Source organism: Theobroma cacao, chromosome 4 (genome assembly GCF_053813885.1).
Source record: "Theobroma cacao isolate CCN51 chromosome 4, ASM5381388v1, whole genome shotgun sequence".
NCBI classification, from domain to species: Eukaryota; Viridiplantae; Streptophyta; class Magnoliopsida; order Malvales; family Malvaceae; genus Theobroma; species Theobroma cacao.
In genome coordinates, this window is record NC_142642.1 from 35,780,372 (window position 1) to 35,803,943 (window position 23,572).

The 23,572-nt window shown below is 34.9% G+C and overlaps 4 protein-coding genes across 10 annotated transcripts; 1 reads left to right on the plus strand and 3 right to left on the minus strand.

Moving 5' to 3' along the window:
- Window positions 1-2,609: 2,609 nt before the first annotated feature.
- Window positions 2,610-6,336, minus strand: LOC18602773 (Tetratricopeptide repeat (TPR)-like superfamily protein). Of its 2 annotated transcripts, none has more exons than XM_018120438.2 (4): window positions 5,940-6,336; window positions 4,927-5,172; window positions 4,111-4,266; window positions 2,610-3,696 (listed from the first exon to the last, which is right to left on the minus strand). In XM_018120438.2, exons 1-4 carry the CDS (start codon window positions 6,054-6,056, stop codon window positions 3,289-3,291), a joined length of 927 nt encoding a protein of 308 aa, XP_017975927.2. In that variant the 5' UTR covers window positions 6,057-6,336; the 3' UTR covers window positions 2,610-3,288. The 2 variants fall into 2 exon arrangements, with proteins under 2 accessions (XP_017975927.2, XP_007034430.3); XM_007034368.3 differs by having other exon boundaries at window positions 4,927-5,139; window positions 5,940-6,329.
- A 449-nt stretch (window positions 6,337-6,785) lies between these two features.
- Window positions 6,786-8,492, minus strand: LOC148763355 (uncharacterized). 2 transcript variants are annotated; one of them, XM_088805440.1, is made up of 4 exons: window positions 8,419-8,492; window positions 8,267-8,329; window positions 7,672-7,785; window positions 6,786-7,389 (listed from the first exon to the last, which is right to left on the minus strand). In XM_088805440.1, exons 1-4 carry the CDS (start codon window positions 8,488-8,490, stop codon window positions 7,387-7,389), a joined length of 252 nt encoding a protein of 83 aa, XP_088661566.1. In that variant the 5' UTR covers window positions 8,491-8,492; the 3' UTR covers window positions 6,786-7,386. The 2 variants fall into 2 exon arrangements, with proteins under 2 accessions (XP_088661566.1, XP_088661565.1); XM_088805439.1 differs by lacking the exon at window positions 6,786-7,389 and having other exon boundaries at window positions 7,416-7,785.
- Window positions 8,493-8,950: 458 nt separating this feature from the next.
- LOC18602774 (uncharacterized) lies at window positions 8,951-11,703 on the minus strand. Of its 5 annotated transcripts, XR_016025845.1 has the most exons (8): window positions 11,398-11,703; window positions 10,349-10,429; window positions 10,159-10,259; window positions 9,999-10,081; window positions 9,842-9,904; window positions 9,273-9,353; window positions 9,093-9,178; window positions 8,951-9,003 (listed from the first exon to the last, which is right to left on the minus strand). XR_016025845.1 is itself a non-coding variant. In XM_088805442.1 (6 exons), the coding sequence occupies exons 3-6, from the start codon at window positions 10,394-10,396 to the stop codon at window positions 9,816-9,818; spliced, it is 321 nt and encodes a 106-aa protein (XP_088661568.1). In that variant the 5' UTR covers window positions 10,397-10,429; window positions 11,177-11,268; window positions 11,398-11,703; the 3' UTR covers window positions 9,629-9,815. The 5 variants fall into 5 exon arrangements, 3 of the variants coding, with proteins under 3 accessions (XP_088661568.1, XP_088661569.1, XP_088661567.1); XR_016025844.1 differs by lacking the exon at window positions 8,951-9,003 and having other exon boundaries at window positions 9,123-9,181; XM_088805442.1 differs by lacking the exons at window positions 8,951-9,003; window positions 9,093-9,178; window positions 9,273-9,353 and adding an exon at window positions 11,177-11,268 and having other exon boundaries at window positions 9,629-9,904.
- A 1,661-nt stretch (window positions 11,704-13,364) lies between these two features.
- On the plus strand, window positions 13,365-22,502 carry LOC18602775 (Protein kinase superfamily protein). The gene is made up of 13 exons (XM_018119847.2): window positions 13,365-13,701; window positions 14,048-14,197; window positions 14,472-14,642; window positions 14,886-15,029; window positions 15,788-15,893; window positions 16,044-16,192; window positions 16,330-16,455; window positions 16,636-16,779; window positions 17,653-17,740; window positions 18,865-19,238; window positions 20,296-20,619; window positions 21,915-22,145; window positions 22,266-22,502. The coding sequence occupies exons 1-13, from the start codon at window positions 13,468-13,470 to the stop codon at window positions 22,398-22,400; spliced, it is 2,376 nt and encodes a 791-aa protein (XP_017975336.2). The 5' UTR covers window positions 13,365-13,467; the 3' UTR covers window positions 22,401-22,502.
- Window positions 22,503-23,572: the final 1,070 nt, after the last annotated feature.

A 23,572-nucleotide genomic window follows, 5' to 3' on the forward strand; every position in this document is an offset into this window, starting at 1 on the left:
TATTGTGATGGGGGTATACTCGGATGCCTGCATATCATATTTGTCCTTTTGAAATGTTATTAATCTGTTTTTTTTGTTTTTCTCGCTTATCATGTAAATCCTTTTATATGCATTTCTCTTTTAGAGGTAAGAGAACACAGTTGGTTCTGTAAAATTTTTTAATGCTTAGGAGCCTATGGTTGCATGAGTAGCTCGGTGTCTTTGCCTTCCGCAGGGAAGGTCTTTAGCTCCAATGATTAGAGCGATGTGTATGATTGATTTTCCCCCACTCCCCTTGAAGTCTTGTTTTGAGTATCTATTCTTTCCCCAGAGAGAAATTTGGGGAATAAGTAAGGAATGTTGATGAAGAATTGTTTTGTCAAAAAATAAAAAAATGGTTTGTTAAAAAACTAGTTTGACTACGAAAAAAATCGAATTGTATTTGGCAGTTGGTTCCTTTTCGATTTTACATTATTCAAATCAAAGGAGTTAGCATATTTTTACTTGAAAACGACCTAATTTGAGTTTTTAATTGTAAATCGAATTTGAGAAATGAAAACTAATATCTCAAAGAACAGATTATAATCTATGAAAATTGTAACAATGATGTGAAGCAGAAGCATTACTGTCCTCGTGGTTTTGTACATAATATGCTGAGATTAGATCTCACTATTGAAAAAAGTAATGCCTAACTCAAATTTTAACATTTTAAAATTCTTTCAATATAAAATACCTAAAAGTTTAATGCCCGTTGTTGACTGGATCGTCCTTGTCCCATTATCCTCTCTAACCCACCCTTTTAAGTGCTTAAAATATATATATATATATATATATATATATATTAATAAAAATAAAAGACTACAAAAGTAGTCTGTTATAACAATAAATACCTTTAATTATAATTATTTTCAATCATAATTTCTTATTGCAGTCAATACCAAATTGAATTTTGGTTCAAGTAAGAAAGATAAGATGCATTTTGAGTAGAAATTTTAAATTCAAATTATAGAGTTCATCACGATTAAAAGAAAAAATAAAAATTTCTTATAATTTACAGAGAAAATGACGTCGTTTATTGTTAATCACTTGAAATGAGTGAAATGACGTCGTTTCCTTCTTAATGCTTATTTCTCTCCTGCCACACGGTGTCGTTTTACCAAGCAATAAATGCATCCCGTGAAACCCTGGCCTGTTTCTTTTTCTTCCTTGTCTGGCTAGGACTCTAACCGAGCCGCACCACCTCTCTCCCACGATGGTTCCTGGGTTTCTCTCCCGACCGTCCTTTTCACTTGCCTTAGCTTGTTTTAGACGCCAACCAAACCAAATAGCGTCTTTTCAACGCCAAATTGCCCAACACTATAAAAACCGTTCCCTTTACTCACAAAATCTTAGATCTCAGATTTCAGATATCAAATCTCGGATCGTTTCTTACTCTCTTTGAAGAAATTGTGTTGCGATGGCCGATTTTCGTCTTCAAGGTATTTGTCAATCTCAATTCACAGAGATTGCTGCTGAAAGAGCTAAAGTAGCTGCAGAGGAATACTTCAAGTCGGGGAACATCGACAGGGCTATTCAGCAAGGGTTCGCAGCACTCGATTTGAACCCCAATTTACGGATCGTGCAGAAGTACATTGCCGCCTATTTGATTCACAAGTTTGCTTCTATGTTAAGTCTTTGCCAGAAAATGAAGGTAGACGATACTAAAGTTCTGTACTCCATTCTTTTTATCGAAGATTGTTCCGCCGTAGTTGATGCTGCCACTATTAGAAAACACTACAAAGAAGTGGTACTATTGGTCCATCCGGACAAGAATGATTCAGTTGCAGCAGATGGTGCTTTCAAGATCGTTCGTCAGGCTTGGGAAACTCTCTTATCTGATCACAACAAAAGAAGAAAGACCCGATGAAGATGAAGTTTTTTGGTTTGGATTAGATTCATTTTGATATGTATTCAAATTTTTTATGAATAATATGTAGTTAGTTTTTATTTTGTTCTGATTTTGTTACTTTTCTTAGATTCAATTTGATTTTGATTTTTAGTGTCAGTCCAATTTCATAATTGATCACAATTATGATTAAGCATTCCAAGTTAAAATGCTACCATCATCAATCCATAATATAATATACAGAGTAAATTGAAGTAAATTATTTGAAGAATATTCTGATGTGGGTTTTTTAAGGGGTGATAGTTTGTTGATTATTTATTATTTCAATGTCAATTCTTTTTTTTTTGGCTCAAGTTAAACAGGCATTGAAAAACCAATACTTGCTTGCAAAAGAAGAACCATATTGGTTCTACGTGTCCTTTGATTCTTCAATTGTTATCAAATGAGGGCAAATGCTGTTGGCAGTTGTGTTGTGCTCGACCATGGAGGAGGTTGCGCGGTAGACAAGATGCTCATGGATTTTGCTTCGCCGTTAATAACCCCTATGAAACTTGTATTTGTTGTTATCCTCGTTAATTCATTTTTAATTTTATTTTTATTATATATAAGTAAAAATTGATGTTTATAAATTAAAATGTTTTTTTATTGAACAACCTCATTTGTTATAATATTATACACATTGATTTGTATTTGATTGTAATTATTAATTTTAATCATAAATATAATATAATATAAAATATTACAATTTCGACTGAAAATTTTGATTATAATAAATTGATTCTCAATGGTAAAAACAATGTGACTACAGTACAATCCAAAAGCAATGCAAAAATGTTTAGAATATTGTTTCCCTGCTTTCCATAACTACCCAGTAAGCGTTCCATGTTCAACTCCCCATCCAAAGCCCAGTACCCATCCATCAGTCAATGTTGAGTTTGACAGGCGGCCGCCCTTCTGTGCTGTCTTCGTGAGCAGCTAACAATGGAAATTACCAACTACCCAGCTGTGAGTTCCCACGTGCACAACGCTCTCCCAAGTCGCTGACACTTTACAGCTCCTTCGATGACTGGCAAACTGATCTAGATCCACAAATTTCCTTCTTACCAACTTCAGGCCTAAGACCGTCACCTTGTCGTGTAACAGTTGTCAAGCTAATCCAGCAAGTGAAGTAACGGTTCCCAGTAAAAACCTTGGTAAATAGGCTTTTGCTTTAGCAGTTCCTCTTCCAAATTCAAGTAGGCAAAACGTCGCGACCCTTTATAGGGAATATATATGAAGAAATATGTATATACAGCTCCTTTAATTGCTCATTGTTACAAAGGCACTCCTGAAGCAGTTTACTGTCTCTAACATACTCGCTTTCCACAAGCACTAACATTCAAAACTGACACAATCCATGTGGAGTATAAACCAACACAAAAAACTCAACAAGCCAACTGATCCCTGAACGAAGAGATTTCTTCGAATATAGGAAGCCTCCTTGATCTGTATGGAGCCCATTGGCTCATCAACTGGTCAAGTCCTTCCAGGAAAGCATCTTCTAAATTTAATTCTATTGCAGTTGAAGCTAATGCTACGGGCTGTCGTGACTCGAGTTCCTGTCGCAGCTCCTTCACACGGTTTCTTGATTTGGGATCACTGGATCCTGGGAGTTTATCGTGTACTACATACTCAAGAACGGATTCTGCTTCCAAGTAACGTGCTTGTTTGATCAGACACTGGCAAAGGTTGCAAGCCTTGTTGGCATCAGGGTCTATTATCTGAGCTTTACGATAGACTGCTTCTGCTGCTAAATAGTTTTCTTGCTGCATGTAGGCCCAACCCAAGTTTCCCTGTATTACACATTTGTCCGGAAAACTTTCAAAATCAACACGGTCTACCCAAAATGATAGAAAAAAAAATGAAAATCTCTTAGCAACTATATGCAAGCGAGGTGATCTTAATTGCTGACTGAAAAAGATCAAAGAAAGGGGGGAAAAAGAATCAAAGAAATTAGTGGACTTAGTACTTATTCAGTAGTAAAATCTTCCTATTTCAAGCCCAAACATAAAGTTGCATTGCATGGTACTGAAAAACACTAACAGTAAACATATAGTGATGAATTGAGATCAATTAGATAGCAGGAGAAATTAAAAACAATTTTGCAAAAAGTTATGAATTCAATTTTGTTACTGGCAATCCCAAGTATGCTGAAGAGGTAACAAATGCAGTATTTGACAAATAACTGACTACAAAAATTTGATTACCAGTATTCTAGAGGTCTCCTGCTTGATGGTGACTTGGAACTTCTTGCCATGGGACCGTGCTGTCTTGGTAGGCTTCCCATTGAAGGCCTCACCTTCGTAAATCATTCTAAGCTTTTGCTTAAGTAGTTGTATCTGCTCGTCAATTCTCCCACATTTCTGCTAAATCTATTGCAGGTTAGTATGAAGACTTTATAAGGGTATATAAAAAGATGATGAAAGCAGGAAGAAGTTCCCTAAATCTGAAAAGTTGAGAATTTAACAAAACCTTTTCTTGATTTTTGATGAGATAAAGACTTAATCAAACCATACAACGAAGTGGTTACTACATTTCATCTTCACAGAAACAGTGCTTGCAAAAAATTTGTTTCAGGATTTCTGACCTGGAATTCCCTTAATTCAGAGTGTTTAGCTCATTGAAATATCAGCTTGAGAGATTAAACATGACTAGTTTGGCCTTTAGGCCCCACCTCTCACTTTTAAGCTCTTAACTTGATTGATTTTAATGCAATTTTGCTCTAGTGTCTTCTGACTCATTGTGCATATATAAGGAAAGATGTCACGATCAAAAACCTATAACTAGTGCCTCTCCTATCACCTTAAAAGTATTTAGCTAGGTTGGCTGCTCCTTAATAATTAGATAGAAAAAAGGTTAAATATCAACAATTACTTCAACTCAAAGCAAGGGGATCATTGGTTGAAATTCTATAATGAGCTTCTCTAAATACCGCTATTCTTATACATAAATACTGCCTAGACTACAATTAACTGACTAGAAAGCATACAACAAACACAGCCTCCTGGTTCAATTTGCATTACCTTATACAAGTCAATGAGGACATTGTCTAGTGATTCCTGAGCTTGCTTGGAGCAGCGGTCCCTAAAAGACTTTATTGCTTCAATCGCTTCTTCAGTTCTATCCTGCTGCTTCATAACCACTGCCATGTCTTTAAGTGCACTGTCTATTCTATCTCCTGCATTTATCGCCTTCCAAAACAAAACTATCGCCGCGTCTGGATCCTTATCTACTAACTGCAATGCATAGGGAAGATGGCCGGATTGAAACTAAAAAAAAAAAATCACTGCATAACCTAAGCATAAGAAAGCTTTAGAGATTTGCACAGCACGCACGCACACACATATATAACATTAATCTTCCGAATATGTATAAAATGATTTGAGAATTTAGCACCTTACCCAACGTCACAGCAATCATCAGTACAATCTATGCCTAATTGAATTAAATTAACAGGAAGAAATAGATAAATGAAACTTCACTAATAACTAGCAATTAGTGTTAATTAAAAATCATTTTTTTACCAAATGAACAAGTCATTCAAATATAGAGTTGCACTAAGGACCAAAAAAGGGTAGTCTTTTACTGTTTTGTCCTTTACTCTATTCTCATTAATTTGCATCTTTTCTAGCAGGAAATTCCTAAAATACCTTGAACTGGAAAAATAGGACATACTGCAATAACAGCAATTCATGAACAACAAAAACTGGAAATGTTTCGAACATATATACACACACACACACACGCAACCACATTAACAGATTAAAATGAGAGATAATTATGATAGAATCTAACAAAACCCCTGCTTGGTAAATTAATCTCTCATTCAAGGGCTTTTCAGTAATTATAAAAAACCTAAAGAAAAGAAAAATAGTAACAGAAGAGGTCCAGGATGAACACCCAAAAAACCAAAAAAATAAAACAAACCTAGCATTTAACTGTATTAGAGGAACCTCAGATGATAAGCAGATTAAATGCACCCATCAAACTCAATGGTGTACGGCATGCAGACGTATAGATATACGTAGATATATACCTGAACATGTTTCGCTCGAACGTAAGGGCTGTCCCCGGGAGGAAGCTTGTGAAGAACATGATAAGGAGGAGGAGGAGACTGTGGCAGCTGTTTCTCTATCTCTTTTCTCTCTTTCATTTTTTTCTTCTAATTTCAACTTTTTAGGAGAACCAGAAAGAAAAAGGAGAGACAGGGAAGACTGTTGGAGCTTTGAAGGAGTTTTTTTTTATGGCAGAACAGAAGAGGAAAATAGAGACAGAGCTGACCAGTGTATGCTGGACATTGGGGAGATTGAGATGAACTTGGACATTGTTGAGTCCAGGTTCATCGTGGTTTCAGGATTTGCTGTGACATTGTTGACGAGATTTGGTTTGCCACCTTTGGGTTCCGGACACTTGGCAGCTTTCTATTTCTCGGACGTGCCACATCTTTTGCTTGTCCTTTCCATTTTGGTTTTGTAAAGACGGTTTTGCTCCCCAACTGTAGGTTTTTCTTTTTTAATTATTACTAGTATTAAATAACTACTTTTTTTTCATTGGATAAGACAAACTTTCGGTTGACATTTATATTGCGATTAATTGTTTTTATTAAAGATTTCAGTTGTCTCTTAGTACTTTAATAGTTTAATTAATCTCTAAGATTACCATGAATTTATATACAATGAACTTCTTAAATGGCAAACTATAGATGTAGATTAAAAATTTGGGCTGTGGGTTATTAATTCATTAATTGGGGCTTCATTTACCTAAACAATTTGATTGAGGAGAAAATCTTAGTAAAATCTTTTCCATATATTATAACGAAGTGTTGGAAAAGTAAGTCAAGTTTTAAAATTTCTAACCATGGTTGGTGTTATCAAACATAAATGCATATAATATTATTTGAAGTCAATAATAGCTCCGCACTTTCCTTGTGTTTGGTTCAGGTTGATAGGTTTTCATCGATATTCACGCCTGCACAGCTTCTTGAAGAATGTCCTTGGTTCTTAAGGAACTCACCTAACTCAGATTAATTCCACTTGATTTCTTATAAACTTTGGTCTGTTTTGCTTTTTCAGGCCACAATGTTATAAAAAAAAAGGTAACGCTTTCACATTTTATTTGTTTTGACTTCAAAGGAAGAAATTATGGATGAGAAGACGGTTCTAATTTTTCGAAGTATAGAAGAGGAGGCCTCCGCCATTGGTATGTTTGATGAGATAAATAACTGAAAACGAAGCATCACAAGCTCGAAGCAAGTAAATGCATTTCCTCCTTTTTAGCTCCTGCTGAAGCGCCAATTTCTACAGGAACAAGGGGTAAAGTTTGTCTTTTATTCCTGGCCCCTTGTTAATCTGAAGGGGTATCATATCATAAGCGTGAGGACACGTGTCTTGTGCTAGATTGCAACTTGCAGAGGTTGTTAGGCAAACCCTGCTTTATCAACAAGCACATGGCTTCAATCTTGCATTTATTGGCTTTGGACACAATCACTGCACAGAAGAGAGAGAGAAAGAAATTTCAAAAGGCATATATACATTTAAAAATAGACTATATCTACAAAGAGTGGCAGAGGCAACGGATTACAGCATATTAAAACCCCACTAACAGCCCTTAACAGGATAGAAGCAACCGAGAAAATGCTAATGCCTTCCTACATCCATATCATTTAGAAAAATAAACTGATAAGAGGAAGATATAAATGTTTTGATGCTTCTAACAGCCAACAAGAATTTCCTCCCAACAACTGTAGGCCGTCCTGCTAAAGAGCTAACCATTAGTACAATCCCACTATTAAGCCTGTTGTCTACGACCATGTCCACTGCCACTGCCCCATCCTCGTCCATGACCATAGCTTTGCCCTCCACCCCTGCCTCTTCCATACCCACCTGTAGAAAACAAAAATTGTTGTAAGCAACAAAAACGAAAACATTCATCATTGGATGGAAAAGCATGCATTCTCAGATCCAATATAAATCATGAAACATGACATGCCTCAAGCCTTTGGTATAGTGTTATCAGCTTAAAATTTTAATGTAGTCAGGCATCATGCCACTAACTGCAAACATTTGGGATAAGGTGCTAGTTGGTCGACATGTGGACCACAACCAGATTGCAATATATGTTCGCTATGATGAGATATAAGACAAACAAAAAAAAAAAGATCTAATGATAAAGCAAATAGCCACCTAGCTCCGTTTATGTTGAGGAATAGATCAAACTTAGTGCTCTTTTCTAGTTCTATTGAAAAAAAAAATGATTTATCAAATGGAAAGAATGATACTTAAGCAAGATAATAGCACAAGCATGTACGCTGTACAAAAATAGAAAGCTAGACATGTGGTTCTCATATATACAGAGCCATCTTACCACGATAGCCCCAACCTCTGCCTCGTCCACCTCCTCACCCCTGATTCCAATAACCACCATTCTCTGCCAGCAGACTAGTTTAGTGATCAAGCAGCACAATCAAGTGATGTTGCAATAGTAAACACCAAGGCTGGCATCTAGGGAACTTATACCTGGATAGTTCCTGTTACAGGTCCTGCCCCATCCCTGTCCTCTCCCTCTACCATTAATTCGTCCTCGTCCATATGAATCTGGATGATGAATGCCTTGAGAATTTAAATAAACAAAGCCAATTGCAAATGGGTTGGTCTAAAGAACATAAGAATTCAATTTATTAGACCTTTATGTTAACATACATAAACAAAATATGGATTGCAATCAAAGCCATCATCACAAAAAATTATAAAACACTGTTTATGATCTTCACATTTAATTGTTGTTATTATTATTCAAAAAGAAAGAAAGAGGAAGAAAATGCTAAATTCATCACCTTCAATAACCCAGTTACGGGCACGTGCATTTGGTTTTGCTGTTGCTGAGACTGATATTGGTTCTGCTGGTCATGAGATGGAGCTTGATCCCTGGTAATAAAACATTTTCCAACAATGTTAGATCTTAACATAGAGGTATGATGCTGGCAATGTATTTGGCCATAAAGAAAATGAAGTGGAAAACCTAAATATCCAGGAGATGATTTGTTTAGCTCTTTGGTTGACAGAGAGATTAAAATAAGGAACACTTGGCAAGTCATCTCCAACCTGCACAAACCATTTTAAACAAGAATTATAAATGCACTTCAAGAAAGATGAATTACAAGGACAAAACATAAGAATGTCTGAAGGCATACGGAACAAGCCCTTCTTCCATCGGCTCCCACATATCAGTTATGCTCATTGAACTTATGGAAGTTTCCTGATGCAGCCCAGGGATTCTCTTCTGTTCGGAAAATCATAAGATGATGGTCAGCGCATGATTGTCCATTTCAATTTTCTAAACGTGAACTGGAAAAGGAATGCAATCTTCTGACCTTTATGATCTCTGCAATGGCCACCATTTTGCTTATTGCCTGTCCCATTGCCTTTAGAACAACCTCCCCTACCTGTTTCTCCTGAAAAAGGAAAAAGCTTCAAAAGTTGAAATAAATGAAAGATCTACATCCCCCCAAAAGTGAACATTGTAAGACATAAACTTCTCTATCAACAATCCAAAGAAAAAAAAAATCAGCAGTCAGGTGAAGGACCAGTATATGACCAGTTATGAAAAAGAAAATAACAACAGGGCAATAAAATCAATATAATGAAAATGAAACTTGTTACTCGTCCATATGAATCAGGATGATGAATGTATTGAGAATTTAAATAAACAAAGGCAATTGCAAATAGGTTGGTCTCAAAAAATAAGAATGCGATTTATTAGAGCTTCATGTTAACATACATAAACAAAATATGGATTGCAATCAAAGCCATCATCAAAAAAAATTATAAAACACTGTTTATGATCTTCACATTTAATTGTTGTAATTATTATTCAAAAAGAAAGAAAGAGGAAGAAAATGCTAAATTCATCGCCTTCAATAACCCAGTAACGGGCACGTGCATTTGGTTTTGCTGTTGCTGAGACTGATATTGGTTCTACTGCTCATGAGATGGAGCTTGATAGCTGGTAATAAAACATTTTCCAACAATGTTAGATCTTAACATAGAGGTATGATGCTGGCAATATATTTGGCCATAAAGAAAAAGAAGTGGAAAACCTAAATATCCAGGAGATGATTTGTTTAGCTCTTTGGTTGACAGAGAAATTGAAATAAGGGACACTTGGCGAGTCATCTCCAACCTGCACAAACCATTTTAAACAAGAATTATAAATGCACTTCAAGAAAGATGAATTACGAGGACAAAACATAAGAATGCCTCAAGTAATATGGAACAAGCCCTTCTTCCATCAGCTCCCACATATCAGTTATGCTCATTGAACTTATGGAAGTTTCCTGATGCAGCCCAGGGATTCTCTTCTGTTCAGAAATTCATAAGATGATGGTCAGCATGATTGTCCATTTCTATTTTCTAAATGCGAACTGCAAAAGGAATGGAATCTTCTGACCTTTATGATCTCTGAAATGGCCACCGTTTGGCTTATTGCCTGTCCCATTGCCTTTAGAACAATCTCCCCTACCTGTTTCTCCTGAAAAAGGAAAAATCTTCGAAAGTTGAAGTAATGAAAGATATACATCACCCCGAAAGTGAACATTGTAAGACATAAACTTCTCTACCAACAATCCAAAGAAAAAAAAATCAGCAGCAAGGTGAATGACCAGTCATGAAAAAGAAAATTACAACAGGGCAATAGAATCAATATACCATATACAAACTTGTTACTAGGCTCCTGAAAGTCTTCTATGTAACTAAATATGAAATTATCACAAGGATGTAATGGTTGAAGCACTTTGGAAGGTTTGCTCTTCCCATCCCTACTCTTCCTTTACACTCAGTTTTGCTTTCTTATTGGCTTCAGTTTGTGTTTCTTTCTTTCATTATCTTCATTACCAGTTCCATGAAGCACATGGTTCCTATTAATGGAATTTGATTTTAATATCCTCCAATGGGGAAGCAAAAACTGCAGATGCAATCCAACAAGGAAGCCTGCCAAGATTAGGAGCATCTAAATACTAAAAGAATCATGGGAAATGCAGTAATACTTCAATCTGCATCTAACTACGCCTATCCAACAGCTGAATTGTCGCACCTAATGAAGCACTCTTTTTTGCAACTAATAAAACGAATGAACAAATAAACTTATTCAGGAAGCTGTGAACCATGGATTGGACATCACCCTCCAACACGAATTTTAACAAAGACTCTACCAACAATCAAACTTCCCAAATTGACAAAAAAAAAAAAAAAAAAAGCTACACAGCTAACTTAAATGTACCTTAAGTTAAAAACTTGGGTCTTCCTTACATTATACAATATTATTGATTCTTTTCTGCTATTAAGAGGGACTTACAATCAAAAGGGATAGACCTGAAATGAAAAAATTAGTCTTTTATGCCATAAATAATGCCCATAATATCAAAACCTCATATAAAATATCAAGAAAAAATAGCTAAGAAAATAAAAAAAAAGGAAAGAGAGACTTTTTCGGGGTAATACCTGCAGGAGAGATATGACATAAGTAATGTAGTTCCTAATAACACCTTGAGCAGTGATTCTGATTTCATTCTCATTGATAGGTTGTTCAGGCCTTGGCTTCTCTATTCTTTGGTACCTGTCCACCCTTTTAGGTAAATTATTGTGAAAGGCAGGGGCTTTATGGGTATTTAAGTGTTGTGTTAGGGGTTTGGGTAGCAGGCAGGTTGAAGGAGGAAAAACAAAAAAAAAGAGTTAAAACCCTAAGAAAAAGGGGAAAAAAAGAGAGTAGTTTGGTCTGGAAATTCCAAAACAGAAGTGGGAACAAAATTCTACCCTTTACATGTGGTCCTGGAGAAAACTAAACTAGTTTCTTTTTGACCCCATATTTATGACACGTGGCACGCCATAACTTTAAGTAAATAACAAATAAAAAATCATTGACAACAAAAATGTCCACAAGAATTGTTAAAGCCCCCCCACAAAATAATTATTTCTTTCTACTACACTAAAATGTAAAATGCGGTGATTAATAAATAAACTATTACTAGTATTTATTTTTACTTGAGTAAGAGTTTTGTTTTTCAAATACTGATAAATTTCCAATTTTTTATAAAAAAATTAATAACAAAGTATATGGGTTCTAAAATTTAGCTAAGATATCTTTCTTGGATTTTTTTTTCCCACAAAACGTATTTATTCAATAAAAAAAATGAATAGCACCTTAAATAACTAAAATAATAATATGAATTGCACCTTAAAGAGACATGATGGGGTACTTTTTTTTGGGTCTGGTTTAGTCATTAAAATGGGATGAAAGATTCAGGTTTGAATAAATGAGCATTAAAAACAGCTTAGACTTTTAATCATGCCCCAACCCTACCAGTAATGACTCAAATCTAGACTAGCGTAAATGTCAACCACTTGCTTTGCCTCTCAGGTGAACCTTTTCAGGGATAGGACGGAGTTGCTTTGGATCTTGGCATTTTTGGACCAACCTTGATTAGTGTTTTTATTGTATTATGAGTTATCATAACTTTATATTCACCACAATTTGATGCAAAGACAACACGTGTAGAAGTTAGGTAAGATGAGTAAGAGAGGAAACAGTTGTCTTATGCAGGTTCTTTTTATCATTATTTTCCATTAATGAAACATATGATGCATACATGTTTATATGGTAATTTTTAATTATATGTTTAAGTTAGGTAAGATGAGTAAGAGAGGAAACAGTTGTCTTATGCAGGTTCTTTTTATCATTATTTTCCATTAATGAAACATATGATGCATACATGTTTATATGGTAATTTTTAATTATACATGTTTATATGTTTAATTATATGGTAATTTTAATTATATTTTCCATTAATTATATGTTTATATGATAAATCTCAATCATATCATCTCAATTAGATGATAAAAAAATGATGCTTGAGTAATTATCTAATTGAAATTTATCTTATCTACTGTATTTATATATGTAAAAACCTTTAGCTATTTATGAAAATATTATGTTTTTTGAGGTCAAACGACATAATTTTTAAATTAAAAGAAAAATCATACAGACTTGATTCAAGTGATCTGAGTTGGGAATAATAAAATAAAGTTTCAATAAATTACTACTCTAGATATTTACTAACATATATTGATATTTTGTATTTTTTTAGTTGTAACAATATTTTCTAAATAAAAAAATGTTAGCTGGTTTCCTCAAAAAATATTTAAGCAGTAAAGAAAAATTCAAAAAAAAAGAATTGCATTTTCACAATTGTGAGGTGATAAGCCGAACACTAAAAAGAACGAAAAACGATTTCCACAACAGACAGGCGGACAACCACCCGCGAGAAACCAACGGTTAATAAAAAATGTGTATAATAATATTTAAAAAAAAGCTTTCCTTGCACCATCTTTTGCCACGTGTTCCTCCAAGGGCCAGATTCTCCTCTACGTCATTGTTTTGCAAGAGAACACGCGTTCAATGCACTTTTTTCTTCTTTTCAACTCCAGTCTTCTGCTTCAGAGCTCTCTCTGAAAGTCTTCATTTTTTGAATTTTTTTTTCTCTAGAAAGAAGTTGTTTCTTCGTCGATTCCGCCATGGACGTAGCAGCGCCGCGGCAGCTCGTCTACTGTGGAATCGACCCCGTCCGCTTCTCTGTCCCGCGCTCCAACAGAGTTTCTATTCGTACTCGAACAAGACGGGTTCTCGCCGTCGCAACTGAACCGAAGCCCGCTCGTAATGGGCCGTCCCAGCCCTCTCCTTCAAAAAACAACATCAACGGCTCCTCGCAGTCCCCATCATCTAAAAAATCCGTAAACGGAGCTTCCACGGTAAAAAAAGTTTAGGTTCATATTACTTAAAAGTATTTGTATTCGTTGAAATGAGATTGGTTCGATTAGGTGAACTTTTGTGTGGTTGCTGAGAAAGTGAAGGAAATTGAAAAGGAAAATTTAAGTTTAAGTTTAAGTATTCTTTTTATTATATTGTATTATTAAAAGCTATATTTGATTCAATCACAAGTTGCCACGTCATTCGAAATTAGTAATAAGTAAAATTTTAATTTTTGTTGATGAGAAGCCATATCGAATATGAATTCCTATATGAATTGGTGTATCTTTGTTGGTTAATGGTATAGTATTTGTTTACCTATTGCTTTGATGATAATTGAACTAGCAGAGAATGGGAGAAGTTTCACAGGAAATAAAAAGAGTGAGAGCGCAAATGGAAGAAAATGAACAATTGGCTATACTAATGAAAGGACTTCGTGGCCAAAATTTGCGGGATTCACAGTTTGCTGATGACAACATTCAGCTTCGGCTCGTTGAGGTAAAATGCAGTTTTTGTAGCATATATATGTTAAGTTTGACTTCTCTATTTTGATTCTCTTAATGTAATGGTTTTAGCACATAGGACCACCCGTTTCATTTCTGAAAATTGGAATAGTTCCCGGGCTTTTGAAAATTTTAATGAACTTAAGGGCAGGTAAATTGATGCTTTAGCGGACAAATTTTTGGCACTTGTGGTTTCTAGCTAGTGTGCTATTTCTTTACTATACTATATTGTTGGCTGGTCATGAATCAATGATTTTCTGGTTACATAGGTTGATGAAAGCAGTGAGTTCTTACCTTTGGTATATGATCCGGCTAGCATCTCTGTATACTGGGGAAAACGGCCTCGTGCTGTTGCAACTCGAATTATACAATTACTATCTGTTGCTGGGGGTTTCCTCTCACGTCTGGCTTTGGATGTGATAAACAAGAAGGTCAAAGAGGTGAATACTTGATGCTCTGTCCCCTACTTTTGAGATTTTGATATTTTGTTTTGATATATTGATATCCAACGTGACATAAATTTTCTCAATGGTACTGTATCTCTTTGATGTTCATTCTTTGAAGAATTTGGGCTTCCTTTAATGCGTGTGTGTAAAACATGAAACATGATTGTGCTAGTTTGACATCTTTTTGTTGTTCAAATTTGATTATCTGCCTTTTAATTTGATTGTATTTATTATCAGAATGAAGTTGCTAGAGCTATTGAATTAAGGGAAATCGTTACCTCTTTGGGCCCAGCATATATAAAACTTGGGCAAGCATTGAGCATTCGACCAGATATACTTTCTCCTGTTGCAATGACTGAGCTGCAAAAGCTTTGTGATAAGGTAAAGTTATCACATAATACTTTCTTCATTCTTTCCTTTTTAAAGTTATTATATTCAATCAGATCTTTTCCTATGCCACAAAAGTTGTTCAAAATATATAACTTATCAGGAGTAAAGAAATTTAATTCTAACATGTCACTGTTTTAATAGAGATGGATGATGTGAGAAAAAGTCTGCAATTTTGATCTGATGCCTGTTTTTAGTTCTAATGTCAATGTGTTTTGGCCTGCCATATGAGCCTTAATTGTTGTCTTGTGATTGGGATAGTTGAGCTCCTCTCAAATAGCCCCTACCTCAGAAATACCTTAGGTAGATCACATGACTTGTTGTACCAGAATTGTCTATATTATTTGATAGACTTCAAATGTGACAAGAAATTTATTTTAGTTTCTTTGAATGTTATATCAGTAGCAAAATGATAGGTTTTTGAAATTGGTTTTGATGGAGCAGGGCCTTCTTGATATGTCTCTGCCAACTTTTCATCCTTTATTTTACAATTCACAAACTTAAGTTTGTTGGGGGAAATTTAAAAAAAAAAAAAAAGAAAGTTTGTTGGGGGAAAATTACTCTTAAATAATCATATGACAGGGAGTTTAACTTGAAAGGCTTTTTTCTCCAAACATGCTGCATATTCCATAAGGTGGATATTACTAATCTTGTTAGCATTAATACATTTATTTATATTTTTTTCTTGGGAGGGGGAGGAGAGGGTTGTTAGTCTCTTTCTATAACCGACTTTTCTTTGATGATATGTGAAGGTTCCTTCATTTCCAGATGACATAGCAATGGCTCTTATTAGAGAGGAACTTGGTCAGCCATGGCAAGAAGTCTACTCAGAACTTTCGTCTTCACCAATAGCTGCTGGTAATCTCAGCTTGAATATACGTTGCATATGACATACACACACATGCACATTTTTATTTACATTATGTAATAATTTTAATAGCTTTTATCTGCCATTCCAACTATAAATATTTTAAAATGCGTATAATTGTTGTGGGACATCTGTGGCAGCATCTCTTGGACAGGTATATAAGGGACGCTTGAAAGAAAATGGAGATCTGGTGGCTGTCAAAGTGCAGAGGCCTTTTGTTCTTGAGACGGTGACTGTTGATTTGTTCATTATAAGGAACTTGGGTCTGGTTCTGCGGAAGTTTCCTCAGGTATATAATATACCTGTTGCCAGTTCTCTTTTTGTCAAAACTTTTTCCTTCTTATAAAGGGGCACCTCTAGTATTGATAGCCATATTAGTGATAATTTATCATGCTTTGCCTACTTGATTTCCCTTATCCATTCCAGATCTCTGTAGACGTGGTTGGATTGGTTGATGAATGGGCTGCTCGATTTTTTGAGGAGCTAGATTATGTTAAAGAGGGTGAAAATGGATCACTCTTTTCTGAAATGATGCGAAAGGACCTTCCACAGGTCAGTTGTATTTTCTAAACTGGTATCTTTATTATGTCTGGAGCAGTAACTCCTGATTTTGGAGAACCCAGTCTGGTTATATCATTCTGGTTAAAAGAAGTTATTTTTCGTGTTATTCTTTTTAATTAGTTTCTTAAGAATATCAAGAGAAATCAGTTTATGGTCAATTTTGTTTTTCAGGTTGTTATACCAAGGACCTACCACAAATATACATCAAGAAAGGTTCTTACTACAGAATGGATTGAAGGAGAGAAGCTATCACAAAGTACAGAGAGTGATGTTGGTGAACTGGTCAATGTTGGAGTGATATGCTACCTAAAGCAGGTAATGTACTACATATATGCTCATCCTAGTTTATGTCTAATGGAGATGCACTATATATATTCTCATCCTAGTTTATGTCTAATGGAGACAGGTCAAGATTTTGTTCTCTTTTACATTTTTGAGGAGTCTTCAATGTGAAACTTGACTTTCATGTAATCTTTTCTTGGGTGCATTTTGCTTTGGTACTTGTCATCACTTTTTTGGTTAATTAGTACTGAAATGGGGTTAGTTGCCTTCAGCAGTTAAATATGTGATATTTCAACTTGTTGATGATAAGAAAGATGATAGTGAAGGAGTTGGTGGCAGAAATTTCATAGTATCATAGTGGCAGTACTGTCAAAATATTTTGCAATTTAGGACTGTTATTTGCTTCTGCTTTATTTGAAAACCTTAAACATTTCCTTAGATATTTAATCCTATTTGTTCATTCGGTAACTTTTGGCAGTTAAATGATAGTTGTAAAATTTATTGCTTTCGATAGAGCTAGTCATATTGAGGATAGGGAAGGAATCCGTCATATATTTAAAAATGTTTTTATGGAAAGAGGAGGCTAAGTTTAAGTTTCTTTCTTTTTTCGTTTGAATATTCAGGTGCCAATATCAAATGTTAAGGCCTTTTGTCTATATTTAATGAATGTTAATATGTGCATTGTTTGTGCACAAGTATCAGTCCCTAGCACTAATAATATGTCTTCCTCTTCCTTATCGTGCTTACCAATTGTTTCTGGACATGCAATTGCAACCAACAGATGGTGTGAATATCCACCACCTAGGTCATGAGCAATTCCTTGTTTTAGATATTTTATTGTTCTACATCAGAAAAGCTCTGAATTTTATTATCTAATTTATGTGACTTATCCCATTTTGATTTCAGTTGCTTGATACTGGGTTTTTCCATGCTGACCCGCATCCTGGGAATTTGATCCGCACTCCTGCTGGGAAGCTAGCCATACTTGACTTTGGTAATAATATATTCCTAAGCTTATAGTGCAAAAGATCTTCTTTCAACATGGTTAACGGCATTGTATAGTTTGAGTTACTTCTTTGTGAATTTAGACCTGTGCCCTTAATTATGGTTAATGCAGCTGTTTTGAGCTGTTGTTCCCCCCCCAGTTATAAAAGATTCCCTAGATTAATGATGAAGTCTTTTTCTTTCCCTTCTGTATCTTCTTGTACCAGTTGACTCAGAAATGGTGTCCTTAACCTAATAGAGAACAACAGCTAGCTGTTCTTCAATACAAGCTTGAGTCCTCCACAGTGCTTGCTTTCAGAATTACCGCTTAAAGTTTAAAGCCAAAAAAAAAAGAGTATCATGGTGGCTTTTGAGCACAAACTTATCTTTTTTAGGCCATTCATCAGATCTATTGCCTAATTCTACATTTCATTAGTTCAAATGGAAACTGATTTTCATAGATGAGAATGTTTGAATTTGTGCTCAGTGTTGGGTTCCTTCTGTTTTAGATGCAATATATATGAGTTGCCAAGAAAAACTCATCTGAGGACAGAAAGAAAACTTATGTGCTTCCTGACTGATTGTGGCAATCCAAACCACAACAATAGTATTGAAATCTCTTAATTAAGCTTTAACCCAAGTGCCTTTATGTGGACTTTTGGATTTTAGAAGTCATACAGGTCTGTTTGTGGAGCACAACAGAAGCATGTTTCTTTTAAGTATAGGAGACATTGCCTGATTCAGCTATAAAATAATTGCTGCTTGTACATAACAGTAAGTTAAACCAGCATTTCTTTCCAATGAGCAACTGTAAGTATAGCCATTATTTCCGATGATCTATTTAAGCAATAAAATATGATTGATTTTCTGTGCAACTTATCAGGGTTAGGACTTCGGATTCAGCAAGCTGTAGAAAATTCATTTAGCGAACCTCCAACGTAATTGGGTTGGGTTGAGCTGATTTGAGTGATTTTGATATATGGTTGTCTTTCAACAATGGTTTAGTAGTTCTCTTCCTATACAATTGACATCATGCTGGTCATGCATATAAATGCTAAATTTTACTATGAGAATACTGTCTTTTATTCATCAGCATTATTTTATAGATTGTAAAGTTTGCTTATGCTGTAACAGGTCTTGTCACAAAATTAACTGATGATCAGAAGTATGGAATGATTGAGGCGATTGCTCATCTTATTCACAGGGACTATGCAGAAATAGTTAAAGATTTTGTTAAACTCGATTTTATTCCCCAAGGGGTTAATTTGGAACCCATTTTGCCTGTTCTGGCAAAGGTTTTTGATCAGGCACTTGAGGGTGGGGGTGCAAAAAACATTAATTTTCAGGAGCTGGCAGCGGATTTGGCACAGATAACATTTGATTATCCATTTAGGATACCTCCTTATTTTGCTCTTATAATTAGGGCAATAGGGGTGTTGGAAGGAATAGCTTTAGTGGGGAATCCCGATTTTGCTATTGTGGATGAGGCCTATCCTTATATTGCTCAGGTATGAATATGCTGTTGTTGCAGATGTATCTTGAAATGAATTTGATTTGTCATTGTAATGATGACATGAAATATTGCACTGGCCATTTTGTTTTGAATTTTCTGATGACTAATTAGCCAATTGCCTGATTAATTAGTTTTATATTTGGTATATGAATGAGGGTCTAAAAATGCTTCTAGGATGACAATGTTTATATATATATTTATATATTAGGTCAATGTCAATTGTCTTAAGGACTATTATTGAGTTTCATGCCTCCTGGTGACAGTTTCAAGCCAAAAGGGTATTTGGTCCTCTGGTTGAAATTTTGAAGCATTGAACATTTACCTTTTTGTTTGACAAATAAGAAAAAGAAGAATGAAGAAGACATTTGAAGTCACTCTGTGTTTCTGCAAAAATTTAAATTTATTACTTGAAATCATTTCTTTGGTTTCTGATAGACCAGTTGTTGTATGCTTACTGTCAATGCCAATACGTAACTTATATAGAAAATGTAGTCAGATTACACTTTGAAACTCGTCTTGAATTGTCGTAAATTATTTCAAAAAGAACAAAAGAATTGTCTAAATTATTAGTATTTTTTGAAAACCTTGGTTTGACAACATACAGAAACAACATAATTTTCTATGCCATTAAGCTGATGGTAAGAAAAGGAAAAAGTGGAGGCCAAAAATGACAGGTGAGGAAGTGTTGAAAAGATTTGGTATCCAGGGACTTTTGGGGACTTTGTTTTAGATAGGCTGGAATGATGTAAAAGAATTCACATGACTAATCCAAAAACCAAAGTATTTAGATAGGATTGAAGCTTTCTTGAGTTGAGCAAGATGGAAGAGTGTTTTGCTCATGGTGTTGTGAAAACCAATTAACATCTTATGACTACATTTCTGAATTGTGAGCCATCTGTTTTTGAGAATAGTTTGTGATCATAACATTATTTTAAAATTCATTGTGTGACTGCAAAGATTCTTGCTATTGCTGTTGTGCTTTCTCTTAATAAATGGTCAACATTTTCCAGAATATAAGTTTATCATGTCATTATGTTCCTTCCATTGTTCAGAGGCTCCTCACAGATGAATCCCCACGCTTGAGGAATGCTTTGCGTTACACAATATATGGGAAATCTGGTGTTTTTGATGCTGACAGGTTCATTGATGTCATGCAAGCCTTTGAGAATTTCATTACTGCAGCAAAAAGTGGAGGTGGAGAGAATTTGAAAGGGGATATGGCTGAACTAGGCCTTCTACAAAATCAAGCAGCTATTGCATTCCCTAGATTTCTACCAAGTGAATCTCAGTCAAATCAGCCTATTCAAACAAGAGCAGCCTTAGCATTTCTGCTGTCTGAGAAGGGAAACTTTTTCCGAGAATTTCTTCTGGATGAGGTATTTTTAAATCTTATATTCAGAAGAAAAAAAATGTTATCTGCTGGCTAAAAATAGTGCCTCTATTCCCCATTAAAGGCACTACATTTGATATTAGTTCAATCATATCAAAATAAGGACCTCTTAGAGCCAGTCTTTGGCCAGAAGGTGACAAAATATGCTGCAATGCAACCCATTCTTCTTTGGCTTTCCTTTCTATCTAAAAACCTCAAAATTTTCCATCATAATTCTTTTTCCCAAATGATTTTATACCTCCAAAAGGTTTCCATTGGGATTTTTGCTGAGTCATATATATGCTTAGAGATAGTGCAGGAAAAAATTTTCCCTCCTCCAGTAAACCTTAAGAAGTGCCGGGATTAATTTTCCTCAGTTCAAATAGAAAATGGTACTATTTCTGGCTACAGCTGTTTACTCTATAATAAGAAATTGTACTTTCGAATATTTGAGCCCTTGACCCTTTGAAATCTTTTGCGCACTGCAATACGGAGGCACATGTATAAATGGTGTTTTCAATGTATTTAGTAAAAGAATGGAATAGACTTTTTCATACAGTTGAAGTTGCCTCAAAGGTATTATTTATTCTAATTTGAACAAGGCTTGTTTTGCCCCTCAATCATCTATGCAAAATGTCAACCCTGCCTCCTTTTGTGGTACAATCTTTTTCCTCAATGCATTGGATCACATCAACTCCTAGATCATTCAACTCATTTCAAAACAAATTCTTCTTGCTTGCAAACTTATAGGTCTCCAAGATTTATTGTTCTTCAAGGATCTAAAAACAGCATATGATCATAAGAAGGATAATCTTGGGGTAGAATATTTGACCTATTGGAAAAGATTATAGTTTCTGCAGTTTTTTATCCTTCTTTCATGTATAGTTAGTAATTGATCAAGTTTACAATGATTTTAATGGCCATTATACTGTGTCTTCACAGTCTATTCTTTTCATCATTGCATTAGTTTGATCTATTACAACTTACATTCTTAAAATCGTGTGGAAATAATAGAACAAGTATTATTGTGTGCTACTCATTTTCTTTTAACTAGTTGCAAGTTTGCTTGTGTTCTTACGTAGCCTCTCCTTCTTCTTTCTCTTTTGGTGTGTGGTTATATAATTGCTTCACCTTTTCACTGCCCATGCCGGTTCTGTATTTGTTTTTGTACGATTTAGTTATTATGTTTGCTCTTTTGACAATACTGCTCAATTTGAACAAAACTTGCACCCTCCTTTTTGGTGTGAGGTTGGTTAGAAGGATGCTCAAATATCAAACTAATGTTTCTGGCGTGCTAAGCAGATTGTGAAGGGCATTGATGCGCTTACCAGGGAACAGTTAGTTCAACTAATGTCTGTGTTGGGAGTCAGAAATGCTGCCCCTGTGTTTAGCATGGTTCCTACAGTTGGACCATTCAAGCCAGCAGGACTATTGCCTTCAATGACTGAGGAGGACAAAATTATATTGAATAATGTTCAAAAAATTGTTGAGTTCTTAACAGCAGGAAGTTCAATATCAGCGACATCAAATCAGGTACTCCAAAGTTCGCTCTTTTAATTAAAATTTAACTATTTTTGGAACTTCTCTCCTTCTGAATTAGAGATTGTAGTCTTCATGTCTCATTAACTGCTTTTATTCTGTTGGCATTAACAGGGTGTAAATGTTGCTCAGGCTGTCCAAGAGTTGCTTCCATTGTTACCAGGCATATCAGCCAGGGTGCTTCCTGAGGTGATTAGCAGGTTATCATCTCGGGTATTAGCACGCCTAATTCGGGATACATTTTTGTAATCACCTTTGAGATAGTCCAACTTCTTTCCTCAATTGTGTATATGTTTGTATAGGATTATATTATATAAAATGTAATATAATTACATGCCTCTGCATTTCTTACTGCTCGATGTCGATTCACAACAGATTTACCCCAACTTCTTGCATCGGTTCTATGGAACGCTGGTCTTCATAAAGGTAATAAATATCAAATGAGATCCTATTTCCAGTTTTCAGGCCGTTGCCATGTAGGAGAGTCCTTTCTTTGTTGCAATATTTGGTTTGACTCTTAGTCAAGCTCAAGAACAACAAACCAACGGAAGAGAAGGTTTCGGGTTTCACTTTCAATGGCAGTTCATCTTGAGGCAGGAACCTGTTTCACCCTCAATTTGGGTCAATTCGGAAATGGTTTTGATGACAATGATGCATATTATTTATGGACAATGCTACCTGCCAAAATTATTATTATTATAATGTAAAAAAGTAAAAACCTTATTAAATAAGGAAAGGAATATTGAGACGGAGGAAGCATTTGTTATTATTATTATTATTATTATAATTATAGGTGTTTAATGTCCAGAATTGAAGCCAAAAGCCATTCACTTATCTGAAGGAATACAGGAAAAGTGAAATACCAACATTAAATGCCTGACATCAGATATCATATTCATGAGATGCCCCTCCACCATGTGAAACACCAAGGCGGAATAATATCCTAGTGATTTGGTTCATTTTCAAAGGGAACTTGGTGTGGACGGATGAGACAATATTTTTCTCAAACCATATTTACATTTAAAAGCTTACAAAATAGAATCTCTTAAGTTCAAATTCTGTTCTTTCAATTATAAAAAAAAATAATTAATTAATATACTTTTAGAACAAAATGAAAATTCTTTATTTTATAAATTACTATTAATATTCTTTAAATAATACTAATTATTTTAATCGATAAAATATATATAACCTTTTTTAAAAAAAATCATAAGATAGAGGAATTCTCTTGACAAGAACATCTTCAACATGTGTATAACTTATCTATTATCATCTTGTATATATAACTGTAAAATAAAAAAAAAAACAATCATCACTAATTACTAATAAGAATTGAAATTATTAATTTTTGCAATGAATCTAGCTTCAATATCTAATACAGGGAAATGTGCAAACTTAGACAGGATCTACACCTATATTCG

Bases quoted from the DNA above. Each gene is read 5' to 3' on its own strand.
- LOC18602773 (XM_018120438.2), bottom strand. From the start codon at position 6,056: ATGAAAGAGAGAAAAGAGATAGAGAAACAGCTGCCACAGTCTCCTCCT. The intron at 4,267-4,926 runs GTAATGCAAATT...TAGATTTAGCAG, and splicing joins TCCTCATTGACTTGTATAAG to AAATGTGGGAGAATTGACGA. The intron at 3,697-4,110 runs GTAATCAAATTT...TGTGTAATACAG, and splicing joins AGGAGACCTCTAGAATACTG to GGAAACTTGGGTTGGGCCTA.
- LOC18602775 (XM_018119847.2), top strand. From the start codon at position 13,468: ATGGACGTAGCAGCGCCGCGGCAGCTCGTCTACTGTGGAATCGACCCC. The intron at 15,894-16,043 runs GTAATCTCAGCT...CATCTGTGGCAG, and splicing joins GTCTTCACCAATAGCTGCTG to CATCTCTTGGACAGGTATAT. The intron at 17,741-18,864 runs GTAATAATATAT...ATGCTGTAACAG, and splicing joins GCTAGCCATACTTGACTTTG to GTCTTGTCACAAAATTAACT.
- LOC18602774 (XM_088805441.1), bottom strand. From the start codon at position 10,396: ATGGGACAGGCAATAAGCCAAACGGTGGCCATTTCAGAGATCATAAAG. The intron at 10,260-10,348 runs GTCAGAAGATTC...ATTTCTGAACAG, and splicing joins CCATTTCAGAGATCATAAAG to AAGAGAATCCCTGGGCTGCA. The intron at 9,905-9,998 runs GTTTTCCACTTC...TTTTATTACCAG, and splicing joins ATCATCTCCTGGATATTTAG to CTATCAAGCTCCATCTCATG.
- LOC148763355 (XM_088805439.1), bottom strand. From the start codon at position 8,490: ATGGACGAGGACGAATTAATGGTAGAGGGAGAGGACAGGGATGGGGCA. The intron at 8,330-8,418 runs GTATAAGTTCCC...GTCTGCTGGCAG, and splicing joins CTGTAACAGGAACTATCCAG to AGAATGGTGGTTATTGGAAT. The intron at 7,786-8,266 runs GTAAGATGGCTC...TGTTTTCTACAG, and splicing joins CAGAGGTTGGGGCTATCGTG to GTGGGTATGGAAGAGGCAGG.